Source organism: Talaromyces stipitatus, genomic scaffold (genome assembly GCF_000003125.1).
Source record: "Talaromyces stipitatus ATCC 10500 scf_1105507295527 genomic scaffold, whole genome shotgun sequence".
Lineage (NCBI taxonomy): Eukaryota > Fungi > Ascomycota > Eurotiomycetes > Eurotiales > Trichocomaceae > Talaromyces > Talaromyces stipitatus.
Window position 1 is genome coordinate 1,419,588 of NW_002990114.1, and position 15,598 is coordinate 1,435,185.

Below are 15,598 nucleotides of genomic sequence, written 5' to 3' on the forward strand. Positions count from 1 at the left end.
GATTTGTCTCCCCCGGAAATGACATTAACCCTTCTCCGTGCGACTCGGATGATGTATCGGGAAGCTATCCGGCTGATTGTGATTAGATTGAGGATTCTTTATATATCTTTGCCTGGCTGAGTTGATCTGCTTGACTTCTTCAGAACTACCGGCATATAAGAAGTATCGGAGAATACAAAATGGACCCCTCCCTCGTCAAAATCCCTCCCCTCCGCGACCTCACAATCGACAACATCACCGAAAACGTCATCTTAATCAATTCACTCTGCGAAGATGCGCGCATGAAATATGTGCTTGAACGACTGGTTACGCATCTCCATGACTTTGCGCGCGAGACTCGTCTGAGTTCAGAGGAATGGATGGCCGGGATCAAGTTTTTGACCGAGACGGGGCAGATATGTACTGATGTTCGACAGGTAATTCCTCTTCCTAGATTTTTCAAGGAATGAATGTCAATCAAGGGATAGGAATTCATCCTCCTCTCCGACGTCCTCGGCCTTTCGCTACTAGTCGACTCAATCGACCACCCAAAACCACAGAATGCAACCGAAGGCACAGTCCTAGGCCCCTTCCACACGCACGAAGCACCCCAACTCCCGCAAGGAAGCTCGATGTCGCAAGATCCCAACGGCGAACCTTTACTCGTCCTATGCACCATCAAAGACCGCTCGGGAAACCCCATCAGCGACGTAAAAATCGATATATGGGAGACCGATTCAACGGGTCATTACGATGTTCAACACGCCGATCGAACAGGTCCTGATGGGCGGTGCGTGATGCTGTCAGACGCAAAGGGAGAGTTCTGGTTCAAGGCTATAAAACCCGTGCCGTATCCGATTCCGCATGATGGGCCCGTGGGAAAGTTGTTGAAGAGGTTGCATAGACATCCGTATAGACCGAGTCATATGCATTTTATGTTTGAGAAGGAGGGATATGATCATTTGATTACGTACGTTCTTTCTTCTTATCCTCTGGAGTGGTAGATATGCTGACAAGGAAAGATCACTCTACCTCCGTAATGATCCCTACGAAACATCAGATGCCGTCTTTGGCGTCAAGAATACCCTCGTCGTCGACCTGGGAAATGTCGACGCTACTCTTGCTGCTAAGCATGGTGTTGCAGAGGGCTCGTGGTTGATGACTTATGACTTTGTGCTTGTCACGGATGCGGAGACGAAAGCCCTAAGAGAACATAATTCGCAGGTTGCGTTGGATAGATTGGGTAGGAAAGTCAAGATTGTGAATGGGCTACCGATTCCGGATTTGGATTGATCTTTCGTGTGTTTGAAGAATAACGTGCAATGAATTGAATTTATGGTATAAGTAGATATGTACAAATCACGGAAATACACCCTTATGATAGAGTCACCTGGCATCAATCATTTCGCCAAAGTCCTCGTCGGCATCGTCATCTATCTGGCGAGCTTCCACACCCGACTTCGAACTTCTCAACCCCTGATCATCTTCAATCCAACCTCCGCGCTTTTCCACATCTTCCGAATATTCCACACTAACACGAAGGTTGAGACTAGCACTCAATGCCTTTTGTATCCGCGTCTCTCTTCCCTGAGAGACAAGGTCCCGGAAGACATGCACAAGAAAATCACTAATAATATCAACACTCCAATCGTCAGGAACTGTAGCCAACACCTCATTGACATCAAACCAGCGCGAGAAACGAGCTAGTAAATCACTAGTCCTCTCAATTCGGTCGGATACATCCTCAATTTGAAGAAATTCCGATAGAAGACATTTAAACAATACGGCCGGCTCTGTATATGCAACATCCCCCGAAGGTGGAGGTAGAGAAATAGCTGCAGGCTGAGAGCTTGAAATTCCTCCAAATATACAGTATCGAATTGCAGAATCGTAGTCGCCCAGGCCATGAGTCAAAAGTCGTAATGCTTCCTTGTGTCGCCCTTGACGACCATCTAAAATAATGCTTTCAGATACCAGCTCATCTTGGAATGGCTCAATCCGGGCGAGAACGGCGGAAACAGAGTATGACAATTTGCTGGTAGTCGCGCTAGACGTAAACACGGTGCTTGGCCCGCCTAGCAGCTGTAAAAGTCGCAGACGTGACTGCCACCAGCTCTCTTGGGGCGTGTTCTCGTTAATAAAGGATAGATAAGTAGGTTTAGGCGGCCGTAAAGCACGATAAGTAGAATATGAGTCTCTGAGAGATGCGCGCGCTTCCTCAGATGATTGCAAAACATTAATCACTGTGTCGAGATAGTATGCAATGAGATCGTCCGCATATTGCGTATACTATTATAACAATGTCAGTCATTCAATTTCATATGAACTATCGGTGGTTGCAGACTCACGTTTTTGGAAAAAACAAGATGCTCCAGGTAATCCTGAACAGCATTTGGCGCTCGTTTCTTCAATAGTTGTACAACCTTGTCAGGTTCTAACTTGACCTTTGCGCTATCGTCTGAGAACACTTGGATACCCAAGCTAGAATTGCGTGATGCCAGCCATGATCCATATTCCTCAACGAGTTGTGCGTCTCGTAATTTGCAAAGATACCTTCTGACGTGTACCTCTACTGCAGAAACCGTGACATCTGGATCATCCTCTTTCTCTCCGTTGACAATTCTTTGCCACGTCCGGAGAACTTTTCCAAATATTTTGCGGCTCTGATAAAGCCGACTCAGAACGAAAAGCCGACGATATCGCTCCAATAGCGCCACTGCACGGTCAAAATTTCCCTTCCAGGAATCCACCAATGCGTTCAATTCGCTGCGAGCAGCTGCTGTCACTGGCTGTGAAATTCTCCTGGCTCGCGCCTCTTGCTCCAAGATCAAGTGCAGCAGGGCTGCGTCGACACTATAAAACACGTTCGTTTCATCTGTTACACTGCCGTAGTCTCTTTTTCCTTGCCAAGCAGTAAGATATCGCTTGACCATGTTGAGTAACGTTTCTTCAGGAACTACAGGCATAGCTTTTGTTTCGGATAAATGGTCTAGGTAGAATTCCGCTTCGCGAGCTAGACCTCGATGAACCCAGATTCCTTGCTTTGCTTGGAGAACCTCTTCTGCCAGAAAGGGCACCATGAATAGAATAAGACGCGGATCCAAATTGCTATTCACGAGGACTTCTTCAGTGACACGCATCGTACTTTCGCTTCTGCTATTCGGGTCCATGGTTAGTAGGTCTGCGAAAAGAATCAAGCCAGCTTTCTGTTTGATATATTCCACACCGAGGAACTCGGCTTCGGTTTTAGTTTCAGTCGATTTGATCGAATCCAATAGATCAATGACTGCATCTCTATCCACTGATTTAAATCGACCGTTTTCCCATGTCTGCGCGCTCTGAAGAAGCCCCTCTAGTTGTAAAGGCAATGGATTCTTGGCGACTCTCCATATCTTATTCCCAGACCATAGGACCAAGTGACTTTGGATGTATTCAAGACGATGAGCAAAGGCAGACTCCTCTTTGGTCCTTTCCATTTCCAATGTTTCCAGAGACCCAGACTTCCTACCAGACTCGGAGTCTGTCAATTCCTGAGACTCAAAGAGCTCTTTCTCCTTGCGTACCTGCTCTATGGTTGCATTCGTCCGGGGGTCAGCCTCTTCAGCAGGGGTAGAAGTTCCTCCAAGAGGAGGAGTTTTCAACTTGACCATGCGAAGAGTCTCTCCAAGCTCATAGAAACCGAGCTTACTTGAACTGGTGGTATGTTTGATACCGACGTGAGAAATTCCCGACTTGTCCAGTACCGGTATCTGCACCAGGGCTTTTTGACGTCCATACTCCCCTGGTTCGACATCCCATCGTTGTATTTCAAGATACTTATGGACAGTTTCTTCCTCCTTCAAGTTTATAATTGCAAGGACATACCCTTCAGACAAGCCCGGACCGCCAGAGCTAGGATCTGATTCGCTTGGATCATCTATAATGATTGCTTCTGGGTATTGCTGAAATTCCATCGTACCTCTAACGACATCGCCATCTGTATTCACGAACATTCCAACTCCAGGCTCGCTTTCTTGGGTACCAGTAACTAAAAGGAACTCCGACGGCGTTGGCGAGACTATATGTGGTTTCAAGCGAGCAATGTCCAATTTCGGAGCTGGTGGTAGCGGCTTCTGCTTATCTTCCGCTGAATTTTTCGGAGTGGTAGGTAAATCTTTCGTCGTATCAATGTCGCATCGATCCCTTGATATAGACCTCTGAGGCCTATCATTGTCTGAGAGGCCGGGTGTTGAAGTGTTAGAGCGATCGCTTGGGCTGGGCCGCAAGGTATCACTGTCAACACTTAATGCCCCTGCCAAAGTGTTCAGACTGGTGCTTCTGCTATGTTCACTCTTCCTGTCAATCTTTGAATTGGCGTAGCTCGCAGACGAAGAGCGTTTGAGATTTGATGGTGACTGTGGGATATCCTCCACATGTCCAGACTCGAAGACTTCACTTGTTGAAGAGATAGGGAAAAGAGGAATCTTTTGTTGTTGTTCGACTTCCAGCAATGAATATGCATTTCCGTCGGCAACACACGCGATCGTATCCCGCCGCGCTCCAACCAGACATCCTGGAAATTCAATATTCCTAACCTTGTACGCTGCATCTCCGATCCGAACAAGCATTATACGGCTCGAGGTTGCGATCATGATAACCGGCTTATCAGCCGGGTTTTCACTCTCATTCCGGTTCAAGTCAAGACCTCCAATCCATTGGCAGTTCACTTTGGTGTTTTCAAAAGCAGGAGTCAACTCAGGCAACGAGTAAAAGGTGACAACCCCGTTGCACAAGACACACGCTTTGTTGGCGGTGGGGAGTAGTACAATTTGCTGAATTCCTTGTTTCTTCTTCGGATTGCCGGTAATTTGTAAACGTGATGCTAGTATGAACGTAGGCTTTTTGGCTTCATCGCCAGATTCAGACGGTAACGACACGAAGTGTAGGATCTCAGCCGCGGAGGTGCCTATGTACAGGTTGTCATCTTGATTGTTCTATGTTAGCATTGTCGCCATGATAAAAGCATAAAAATACTCACTCCAATATTCCACACATGTAATATGAACATCCGATTCGCCGCTCTCAGGCTCTATCGGGACATCATCGAGCAATTGACGTAGAACATAGGGTGGAGCCTGAGAAGCGGATAGCTTCCTCCTCTTGTGAGGCCCAACTGTTCTATCCATCAAGGCTCGCTTGCAGGCTTCACAGAGTTATCAGTATAGTTATCTCGTGGCCCATCGGAGGGGCAGAGACACGAGGAGAGTGTCTTAATGAAGGTTGCCTAAGAGGTCACTGAGGGGATAGCTCTTGATCGGGAAAGAAGCTGCCGGCCTTATCGCGGCTTAGTCATCCGGTGATTGTCTTGCGCAACGTGTTTCAAGCAACAACCTCAACTTGGTAGTACATGCCATTGATATACGAATCACGACTGATATCTCCCTTTTTTCCCCTTCTTTTCTCTGATTCTTGGCACTGGTTATTCGGGGGCTGCTAAATTTGTGGATTTGAAATTACGCACTCTTCGAGTCTAGCCAAGCAATACATAACGACCCGCAACTCGCAATCAGAATATCCTCCGCGTCGACTGATAACCCACCCCTCGATCGTTCGTCTCTTCGTTCTGGGCTGCTTAATTAATTGCAGCACACATACTATCGAGTACAGCGGAATGTCATAGGGTGGAAGGCTTGCTGGGTCTTTCAAAATGGACGCTTTCGCGGTCAGCGAGAATATCCTGCCGGAACAGGAGAAGCCAGATGTCAACGGCAGTCAGAGCACCAGCACAGAGGAATCGAACAAGTTCCAGCGTGCCATAGCTTCGTGGCGAGGTATGAACTATGGAGGCTGTTATAATCATTGATTATACTGACGCATCTCGAATACTACTGCAGGCATCGACCTGACCAATACGATACCGAAACTCGACGCTACTGCATCTGAAATTGTCGCAAACCAACGAGATGCTCTCGTACAGAGAAAAGATCTTGCTCAGAAGACGAAGGATTTTAGGAAACTTGATGATGCGTCGAAATTGACCGAATATAAGGGACTTCTAAAGGGTAAATTCTTTCAAGGTTTAGTTCATTAAACAACACTAATTCACGGCATAGCGTACCAAACCTTCATTGATCTCTTGACTACCCATGGCAAGACCTCCTCGTCTGCTTTCTTGCAACTATACTCCCAGCTTTCCGAAGCTCCCGATCCATATCCGCTCCTCGAAGCATCCGTCGATTCGTTGGTGGCATCTGAAGACACCGTTCCAAAACTCACCGCAGAGAAGGAACATTTACAAAAGTCGGTGGCCCAATTAACACGTCAACTCGAAACCACAGAGAAGCGCCTAGAAGAAGAAAGTGAAGCTCGAAAGAAACTTGAAGAATCTCAGGAATCGAAAATCAAAGAAATTGAATCGTCTTGGGAAGCGGTGCTGTCCGAGAAGAGTAACAATTGGGAGGCGAAAGAAAAATCCTTGGAAGAAAAGATTGAAAATCAAGAGCGGTTGGTCAAAGAGCTAAAGGCTTCACTTGAGGTGTCGCAGCGACTTGGTAGAGATGAGGATGTTGATTCTGCCCGCAACACTGCCACAGCAGCCGAGCTCGAGATTGTCGTCTCAGACCTCGAGAAGACTAGTTTACGATTGGCCGAAGTCGAGGCACGTAATGAACAGATGCGGCTAGAATTAGCTCAGGCTGTGTCTCATTCTCAAATCGAACAGAAGCCAATTGAAGATGACCCGTCATATCTTCGATTGCAATCTGAAAACTCGGCGTTGATCAGGAAGCTCGATGCAGCGAGGTTTGACCGCGATACCGAAAGACACGATTGGGAGAGCAAGATCCGTCAAATCGAGCGAACAAATGCCAAACTCAGCGCAGAAAAGGATGAATTCCGATCAAAAGTCGAAAAATATGCCGACTACGAGGACATCAAGAGGGAGCTCGAGGTTATCAAGGTAGGGATGCTTTTGATCGGGTTACCACTTTTGCTAACCTTGATATAGTCTATCGAATTCTCTACTGGTGACGATGACGATTCTGGGAACGTGCCGGAAGAACTCAGTGGTAGTATGAATGGGTCTGCTAAATCAAAAGAAAACTCATTGGAACAGCTACTGATGGCTCGCAATAAGAAGCTCAGTAATGAACTCACAGTGCTTCGTGTCTCTCATCGTGATCTCCAAAGTCAGATTGAGACACTCCGAGAAGAATCGTCCGGTACAAAAGTGGAGCTAGAGAAATCTCAGCAGCTATGTGCAACGCTTGAAAATGATCTGCTGCGCATGCAAAAGAGTACGAATGCTCTACCTTCGGCTGCAATGTCTGTTGCGGGCACCTACACTTCTCGTTTCCCTTCATCTCGACGAGGAGGCGGTACATCTCCTACGTCGTCAATTATCTCCGGCTTTGATCAGGCCGTTGCTTCTGCGAATACAATGGATGCTATCCGTGCCGGTGAAGCAGTAGGCGGCGGCTCGGGTATCCTGCCAATGATTCAAGCGCAACGAGATAGATTCAAGCAGAAAAATGCTAAATTAGAAGAAGAACTGTCCAAGACATACGCAACCGTCAAATCACTCCGCTCAGAGATTGCATCCCTCCAAAAGGATAACCTGAATCTATACGAAAAGACTCGATATGTCTCAACCTATAGTCGCAACCAAGGTGGCGCATCAACGTCAGCATCTTCATATGCCAACAGACCAAGCGCCGCTTCAGTATACGCATCGGACGAAACCCCATCAGGCGTCTTACTCGACAAATATCAATCGGCATACGAAGCACAAATATCACCATTCGCAGCATTCAGAGGCCGCGAAGCAACAAGGGCATATAAACGCATGTCTCTCCCCGAACGGCTGGTATTCTCAATCACACGCGTGGTGCTAGCAAATCGGACAAGTCGCAATATCTTCGCAGCATATTGTTTTGCGTTACATATACTGCTCTTCGTGATGCTGTACTCTATGAGTGCCGTTGAGATTGAGAAGCATCACATTGATAATCTTGCTAATGGCGCTGCGGCTGCTGCTGCCGGTGTTGCTGGTGGAGGTGGTAGTGCTGGTATTGTTGGGAAATTGCATGGTGATGATTGGCAACAAGAAGGTTTTAGCAATTGATGCATACCTTTCCCTTTTATGTTCATTTTGTATATATATGTTTCTTTCTGTCAATTGGAATTTCTGGGGCGTCCATCTTGAGCTTTGAGACTTGTTTCTCGGCAGGGTATATTATTTTAGCTATCTTGTGATTGTTAATAATGCATTCAGATGTCATACTCAAACTACAGAGGTAGACCTCAGGTTTCCAAAAGCCCATGTACCTAGGTAGGCATGTGCCGGAATATTGAACGAGGAAAGATCGAAATCGGTCCCTAGTATTCACTGGGACTACAGTCGCTGGTCGAGAAATTGATGTTGACGAGCTACTATCCTTCTCTGTGCAGGTTGCAAGCATCTCTAACTCAAGACATGCGATCTGAAAATAGACAACTTTCAGGAAAATAGAATCATTTAATAGAGAGACAAAAGACAGTTTGAATTTACTGTACAGATATAGATGACAAAGGAAACAAAAAGGCAAAAAGTTATGCGCTATAACACTACTACTGTCACAGAGCCCACATTCGTCTATTGGTCAGGGTAAAAGATGAGGGTTAAATCGCGAGCTCTAGATGATTGAGTTTTCTTTTGATTCAAAGGACATGGCCCCGCTTGGTTCAATTTTGGTTTAAGCCAAGTTACGGCTCATATCGTTGGTGATGCGCTGGTAGTCGAGCAGACCCTCGATTGAACCATAAGCACTAATGGCGAGTTCCTTATCCCAGAGCTTCTGGTTGGCAAAGTCCATAACGTCCTTGGCGGTGATGCGACTGATGGTGGCTTCAATGTCTTCGGCGCTGAGGCGGCGGCCAGTTGTGATGATTTGGCGACCAATGTCTTCGGCGACAGCGGTGGTGCCATCGAGAGACAAGAGGATGGAGGCCTTCAATTGAGCTTTGGCGCGCTCGACTTCAGCCTCGGTGACATTGAATGAGAGACGGCTCCATTCGCGGAGGGTGAAGTGAACGAGGTCATCGAGCTGAGTCAAGTTCTCGCTGACAAGGTAGATACCCCAGAGACTATGAAATGTTAGATATAGGGCATCAGAAAGGATACGAAGCAACTAACCCAGTGTCGCTGTAGCTGGTGGAGAAGCTCATGAAGCTGTTGGCAAGGTTGTGGTGAGAAACCACGTTGCTGAGCTTGCTACCAAGGAATGAGGCATTACCCATGGTACGGTCCCAGTTGCCCTATAATGCGGATTAGCAAATGTGGATAGAAATCAAAGCCATTCGACATACAATGATAGCCTGAGCAAGGAGAGCGGTAAAGTAGTGGTCATCGTTCCAGCTGACACCCTCAACTGCAAGAGCAATGTGGGCAGTTGGAATGGTGTCGTCACGGAGACGGACCTCAGAACCAATGAAGTCGGGCTTGCGCTTCTGCTCGGCGGCAACGGCAGCAGCAGCAGCAGAAGGAGGAGCAGAAGGCAGGCTGCCAAAGTGTTGCTCAGCAAGCCGGACAAGGGCATCGTGCTCGATACCACCGGCGCCAACAAGTACAGTCTTTTCGGCCAAGTAGTTGGTCTTGATGTAGTTGACAAGGTCATCACGCTGGATGCTCTGGATGTTTTCCTTAGGTCCGAGAATGGTGCGACCAAGAGACTGGCCTTGGAAAGCAGTGGCATGGAGATGGTCAAAAACGACTTCCTCGCTACGATGGATTAGCGTGACTCATCTATAATCAGTTTGATAGGATTTACCTAATCTTCTCGACTTCCTCGGCTTCCCGGAGAATGACATCACGTTCACGCTCGATGGCAGAAGTCTCGAGCTTCGAGTTCTGCAAGATATCAGCGAGAATATCGACAGCCTTGGGCACATCGGCGTTGAAGGACTTGGCGTAGTAGACAGTGTTTTCTCTCTACAAAGCGATTAGTATCAATCGAAAACGGTAGCATCGGGTATTCGTACCGAGGTGTAAGCGTTCAAGTGGCCACCCATGTTCTCAATTTCGAGCTCGAGCTGTCCCTGGGTTCTCTTGTTGGTGCCCTTGAAGGCCAAGTGCTCAAGGAAGTGAGCAGTTCCATTGGTCTTATCAGTTTCTGCACGAGATCCGGCATCGACGTAAACACCGACTGTGCTCGTGGCAGCATAGGGATTGTGTTCGGTAGCGATGGTAAGGCCGTTCGACAACTATTGAACTCGAGTGTCAGCACGCTTCTGGTATTGCATGGTGGACGCTGGATTGGCACATACAGTGGTCGACTGTGTTCGTGATGGCAGGCCAACTGGCGTAGCAAAGCCGCGCTTCACGGGCTGAACGGCCTTCAAGGCAGCGCGGTTGCGCAAAGCCTGGTTGAACTGATGAGCAAGCCGTCGGGAAGCCATGAGTGCTTGTTGGCTGGTATGTATATGAGGGGGAGAGAGACAATTGGAGTGGGCAGGACGACGGGCGAGGATGGTCGTTGAGGTTTGGAGGTCGACTTGGAGTGAAATCGGGAAGTCAAATTGTTCGCCAGCTCGGCCGACCAATCACATGACCCGTTTTCCAAACCCGCTCCGGGCCTTCCCTACACTCTGAGCCTCACTACTTATTTCTACTTCTTGACAGTGCTCATTGCAGCAGATACCATTGCAGTCTAATCACTACATGCACTACTAACCTCCACTAATTTCTAAGTTGACAGCGAATTCGCAAACTTCTGGATATTCTCAATCATCGAGATATCATCCGCAAATCCTAACTGCCTAGCACGCGCAGTATCAAACAACGGCGACCAACTCTGCACAATCCTGTCTACATCCGCATCGTATTTCTCCTCTACCAAAGCCCTCTTTTCCGGCCCGCCAATCTGCTCCAATGCATCCAGCATCTCCTGCACGGTAACCAGAAGACCCGGCAAATTGACAGAACGTGAATCGCCAAATGCTTCCTTGGGAACGTCGCAAGCATGCAATATGTTCTTGACAATGGTATACGGCGAACAGATCCAGACAGGCGTATCTTTCGCAACGGGAAGAATTGCCTTCTTTCCATGGAATGGCTCTCGGATAATATCACTCACAAAACTGCTCGCAGCTTGAGTCGGTTTTCCCGCTCGAACAGTCACGGTGGGCAATCTTACAGCCCGGCCATCCAAAAACCCTCGTCGAGAGTAATCATTCAACAAAATCTCAATCATGAGTTTCTGTGATCCGTACGATGACAACGGCACGGGTGGAAGATTGGTCTCGTTAATCACAAATCCGGTCTTGGTAGGACCGTAGACGGCAAGTGAAGATGTGAAAATCACCTTAACTCCTGGCATAGTATCCTTGAGACGGTCGAGGATATATCTATTTGAGTCAAGATTGACTTTGACTCCGAGCTCAAAGTTTGCTTCTGAGCCGCTGGACATGATTCCATGTAGTAAGAAGACGGATTCGTATGGAGAAGATGCATTGATTAGTTCGTCGACGACCTTTGGGGAGGTCAAGTCTGCTGCTACTGTTTTGAGGCGGGAGGCATGTTCGGATGCTGATGCTGGGACTGGGGGTTCTTGGACATCGGCTATGACCACTGTGGTATCGGAAGAGGTTGTTCGTAGTAATTCTGCTGCGAGTTCTTGACCGACGTAGCCTCCAGCACCGGTGATGAGTATAGAAGGCATGCTTGCAATATGTAACGAAGTTGACTTGTGGACTGGACTGGACGGAAGAACAATGGCAATGCTAATTTGACTGTCTTGTAATGATATTTCAATAGTCAATCTTTGGAATAATGTAGCTTCCAGCATCCGTGGGGGTATTCGTCTTCTTATGTACTTGATCTCCCTGGTTCGCGGGGTCTACCATCGCCGGTGCTCCGAGGCACAGCAAGAATACCAACGCAAATCAAGTACAGAAGTACCCTTCGGTGTCGTATGTGCAATTACGTGACACCTATTAATTACCATCCTACAATGTGCTTGTAAGCGGTGGAAATTATTTCCAGTACGGAATCCGTATGAATATCACGGAGTAAAGACCGACTTGTATAGATGGAATATAGACTCTCGGAGAAAGACCGAGGCTGGTGATACACCACCATGCAATTTTGTCTGGCAAAACCCTAATCCTCTGAATAATGCTATATAAATAAACCCTCGTATTCCAAACTCAGTGATAATTCATAACCCCGCCATTTTACTCTCTTTGAATGATCTTCAACATCATTTCCATGCAACAACGTCTCGGCAGTGGGGTACATGATCGAAGAGAATGTGAGGCAGATTCGAGCCTCGTGTATATAGCGGGAGGGTTTGCCTGTTCTCCACACACCCCCCTTCCCTGCAATTCTACTTCTCCCTCTAAAGACGAAATTCAAAATGGTCAAAGTTGCAATCGCAGGTGGTTCAAGCCCAACCCTCGGCGAATCCCTCGTATCTGCCCTCCTCTCCACCAATGGTCGACATACTCCCATCATTCTCTCTCGGCAAAGCGACAACACCAGAATCTCCTCAAATGTAGAAATTCGCCAAGTCGATTATACATCCCACACATCGCTGGTCAACGCCCTACGTGACATCGACGTGGTGATCAGTGTTCTCCTAATTCCCGGTCCGGAATTTATCACTTATCAAATCAACCTGCTTCATGCCGCTGAAGAAGCAGGATGTCGACGCTTTGCGCCGTCAGAATTTGCTCTATCGTCTGAAGCACATGAGAAGGTTGACATACTTTCCGCCAAACTTACTACTTGGGACGCGGTTCGCTCGTCGGTAGAACGAGGGAAGATCGATGCAGCGCGTTTTCCATGCGGGATGTTCATGAATTACTTGGGAATAGGATGTCCGCCTTCAAAGCGCAAGGACGCTCTGGCTGGTTTCAGCGAGGGTCCGTATCTGTTCCATCTCGAGGGGGACAATCCATGGGTGGAAGTACCGTTGAAGGAAGACGATGGGCAATTCTCCTCGCTGATTATGACCAATATTCGAGATATAGGAAAATTTATCACGGCTGCCATTGATCTCGAAGAGCCGTGGAGTGGTCGCGAATTGGGCATGGCCGGCGAGACGATCAACTTTAGAGACGCCATTGCAATATGCGAACAGTACATTGGCAAAAAGATTGAAGTACGACCTGTGACAAAGGCACAATTGTCCGAAAAACTGCAAGAGGTTCCCAAGAATAATTTCATTGAGTACATGGAATGTCAGCTTAGCATTGCTGGGACCGAGGAACTCTTCTTGTTTGAAGCTACATTGAATAAACTGTGTCCGCAGGTGAGACCGATGACTATCACTGAGTTTATGCAAACGTTTTGGACTGGTTTATAAGAACTTCCAATATGATCTTCACTACTGAGCATACACTCAAGGAAAGTTCCAAGAATGCCCTATAAATGAACAGATATTCTAGTGGTTTCCAAATCAATCAATTGATACACACACATATAATATAGGGGCACAATTACATTCCATGGATAGTCTGTTGATTACAATTCCTACCTAGGAAAAATATTTGTGCGCCATCTCGCTGCCCGCCGCTTTGTGTGCAGTGACCGATCTCAGACCAAGAGTGATCACGGAGCTTGGGGGCCAGATCACTGAGCAATCACTAAGTGCTACTGAGTGCTTGGGGTGTACATGGGGGCGTAATGACAGTAATGTACTTCCCTAAATTTGCGATCACGTGAATTAGTCAACTTGTCAGAACTTAAACGTAATACCATTTCACCAAAAAGGACGCCCTTCAAGGGATTCTGGTATTTTTGTGGTATTTGCGAACCGTTCTGTAGTTCGACTTCTGTATTCTGCTAGTCACGTGGTTTTGATTCCAATAATCTTTACACTTCATACACGTGTTTTTGCATCGCATTATTGTTGCTTTGCCTCCTTTAAAAATAGGTCTTAAAGCTGCGGTAATAGGTAAAATGTTCTGCAGCAAGTGCGCAAAATCCTTTCCTACAGACGAGTTCGATATTAATAATATAGGGAAGCGAAACAAACTTAACTATAAGTGTCATACCCGGAAATGTCATCTAGAGTTTGACGACTGGGAGAATTTTGTAATACTCCTTTAGAAAGGAATAATAAATAGACAAGTAACTCTGGGACTTTGAAGGTGAGTAATCAAGGTCAATAGATGTGCGCCTGTTCTAACCTGCTTACCTTTGATAGCATTTGTGACGGCTGGGCATGGCTCTGCGTTCCTGTCTCAGTTCACAGATAGGGCTCGGAGCCGTATAACCCTATCCGCGCCGTATGGGGAAGTCATATCAACATCAGATGTCGGAGCTGGATAGAGAAAGGAGCCTCGCACAAAGATTTATATGAGAAGGAGAGCCAGAGCTTTTGCTTCATTTCTTCCTTTTTCTCCCTTATGCTCAATATTGCCTGTCGACAGGCACCTCTTGTATGAGATAGCTAGCTAGGATAGCGTACTCAAATCAAGCAGATTGGCAACGTCACACATTAATGTGATATATTAGAGGCCAATTACATATTTGATTTAGATGCTCTTTCTATAAATTTTAGCTCTGTACGTGCTCTAGAGATTCCAAGCCATGATAGATATGATATTTCTAATGATAGGTTTAGCTCTGAGGTGAACGCGCCAATGCAGGATCTAAGTATTATTATATAGAAGTAAGGAGGATTTCGATATAAATACACCGGAACCAATTTCAAAAGTCATATGTATAAATATTACTGTTGCAAGATCAGAGACACGCCAAAAGCTACTAATCTATAGCGGAGGAAGACAAGCAACGCGATAGCCAACAGATGGTGCGATTTCTATGCGAGAGTAAGCTCAGCATGCGGCTGTGCTTATGAACTTGAAGTCTTTCCCTTTCGATCCACCACAAGTGGCACAGACTCTACGCAGACATTGAACTATCGCCGATGGTATAAGAGCTAATTCTCTTGCGCGTGTCAACTAAGACTTCATCAGAAATATACCGTGAAATCCGACAGATACCTGAGGCAATTTTGGTGACAAGATATCAAGTCTATTACCTCTGGTAGAAAGTAAACGCTGAGATCTGGCAACGGGCCATTGACCTATTAGTCTCCGCTACAACTCTCCTTCCTGGAAGACAGTGGTTATTGAGATTACCACGCGGTCTTCACCGCGGGCAACCTGAGGGCGTTGGGGATCTATGCTTCCGAAACTATTGAAAAGCTTTACAACTCGGATTCTCAATTAGTAATGGATTCAAATTTAGAATTAATAGTAGTGGGATGGATCTATTTTCAGTGTTAGTTGAGGTTGAATAGATGGGTGTTCCGCTTGTATATTGCCTAGTTAGGCAAGTAGTTTCTGAAGCACCTAGCTCATTAAATTACATATATGATTTAAACTATGGGTATACAACTACGATGAGGTAGAAGTATGGACCAAAGAGAACTTTCACCCGGATGTAAGAGCTAGCACCTCTCCAGATCCCTACGAGGCTTACGCAAAAGATCTCACACCGCTCATTTATGGTCTACACTTGCTACATAGCTATATGGCCATACAATAGGTGGGTTTTAATGTGTCTTGGAGCAAAAACAGTTGGGCAGAGATGATGCACCCAAGAATACCAGGGAGACAAAGAAAAGAAAAGGAAAAATATGAGGGGTTTTGC

The 15,598-nt window shown here is 46.7% G+C and overlaps 5 protein-coding genes across 5 annotated transcripts, besides 1 other annotated feature; 3 read left to right on the forward strand and 2 right to left on the reverse strand.

The window, feature by feature from the left end:
* Nucleotides 1-179: 179 nt before the first annotated feature.
* On the forward strand, nt 180-1,272 carry TSTA_085670 (catechol dioxygenase, putative; the record flags this gene model as incomplete). The annotated part of the gene is made up of 3 exons (XM_002478254.1): nt 180-416; nt 468-949; nt 1,002-1,272. The coding sequence occupies 3 exons, from the start codon at nt 180-182 to the stop codon at nt 1,270-1,272; spliced, it is 990 nt and encodes a 329-aa protein (XP_002478299.1).
* Nucleotides 1,273-1,365: 93 nt separating this feature from the next.
* On the reverse strand, nt 1,366-5,144 carry TSTA_085680 (TGF beta receptor associated protein 1, putative; the record flags this gene model as incomplete). Its single annotated transcript, XM_002478255.1, has 3 exons — nt 1,366-2,268; nt 2,328-4,942; nt 4,997-5,144. 3 exons carry the CDS (start codon nt 5,142-5,144, stop codon nt 1,366-1,368), a joined length of 3,666 nt encoding a protein of 1,221 aa, XP_002478300.1.
* Nucleotides 5,145-5,665: 521 nt separating this feature from the next.
* TSTA_085690 (Golgi membrane protein (Coy1), putative) lies at nt 5,666-8,080 on the forward strand (the record flags this gene model as incomplete). Its single annotated transcript, XM_002478256.1, has 4 exons — nt 5,666-5,789; nt 5,853-6,020; nt 6,072-6,916; nt 6,965-8,080. 4 exons carry the CDS (start codon nt 5,666-5,668, stop codon nt 8,078-8,080), a joined length of 2,253 nt encoding a protein of 750 aa, XP_002478301.1.
* Nucleotides 8,081-8,690: 610 nt separating this feature from the next.
* TSTA_085700 (mitochondrial processing peptidase beta subunit, putative) lies at nt 8,691-11,654 on the reverse strand (the record flags this gene model as incomplete). The annotated part of the gene is made up of 7 exons (XM_002478257.1): nt 8,691-9,081; nt 9,131-9,252; nt 9,304-9,715; nt 9,765-9,925; nt 9,976-10,197; nt 10,261-10,405; nt 10,690-11,654. 7 exons carry the CDS (start codon nt 11,652-11,654, stop codon nt 8,691-8,693), a joined length of 2,418 nt encoding a protein of 805 aa, XP_002478302.1.
* Nucleotides 9,450-9,491: a microsatellite.
* A 548-nt stretch (nt 11,655-12,202) lies between the features above and the next one.
* On the forward strand, nt 12,203-13,301 carry TSTA_085710 (isoflavone reductase family protein; the record flags this gene model as incomplete). The annotated part of the gene is made up of 2 exons (XM_002478258.1): nt 12,203-12,226; nt 12,276-13,301. 2 exons carry the CDS (start codon nt 12,203-12,205, stop codon nt 13,299-13,301), a joined length of 1,050 nt encoding a protein of 349 aa, XP_002478303.1.
* Between the last annotated feature and the right edge of the window lie 2,297 nt (nt 13,302-15,598).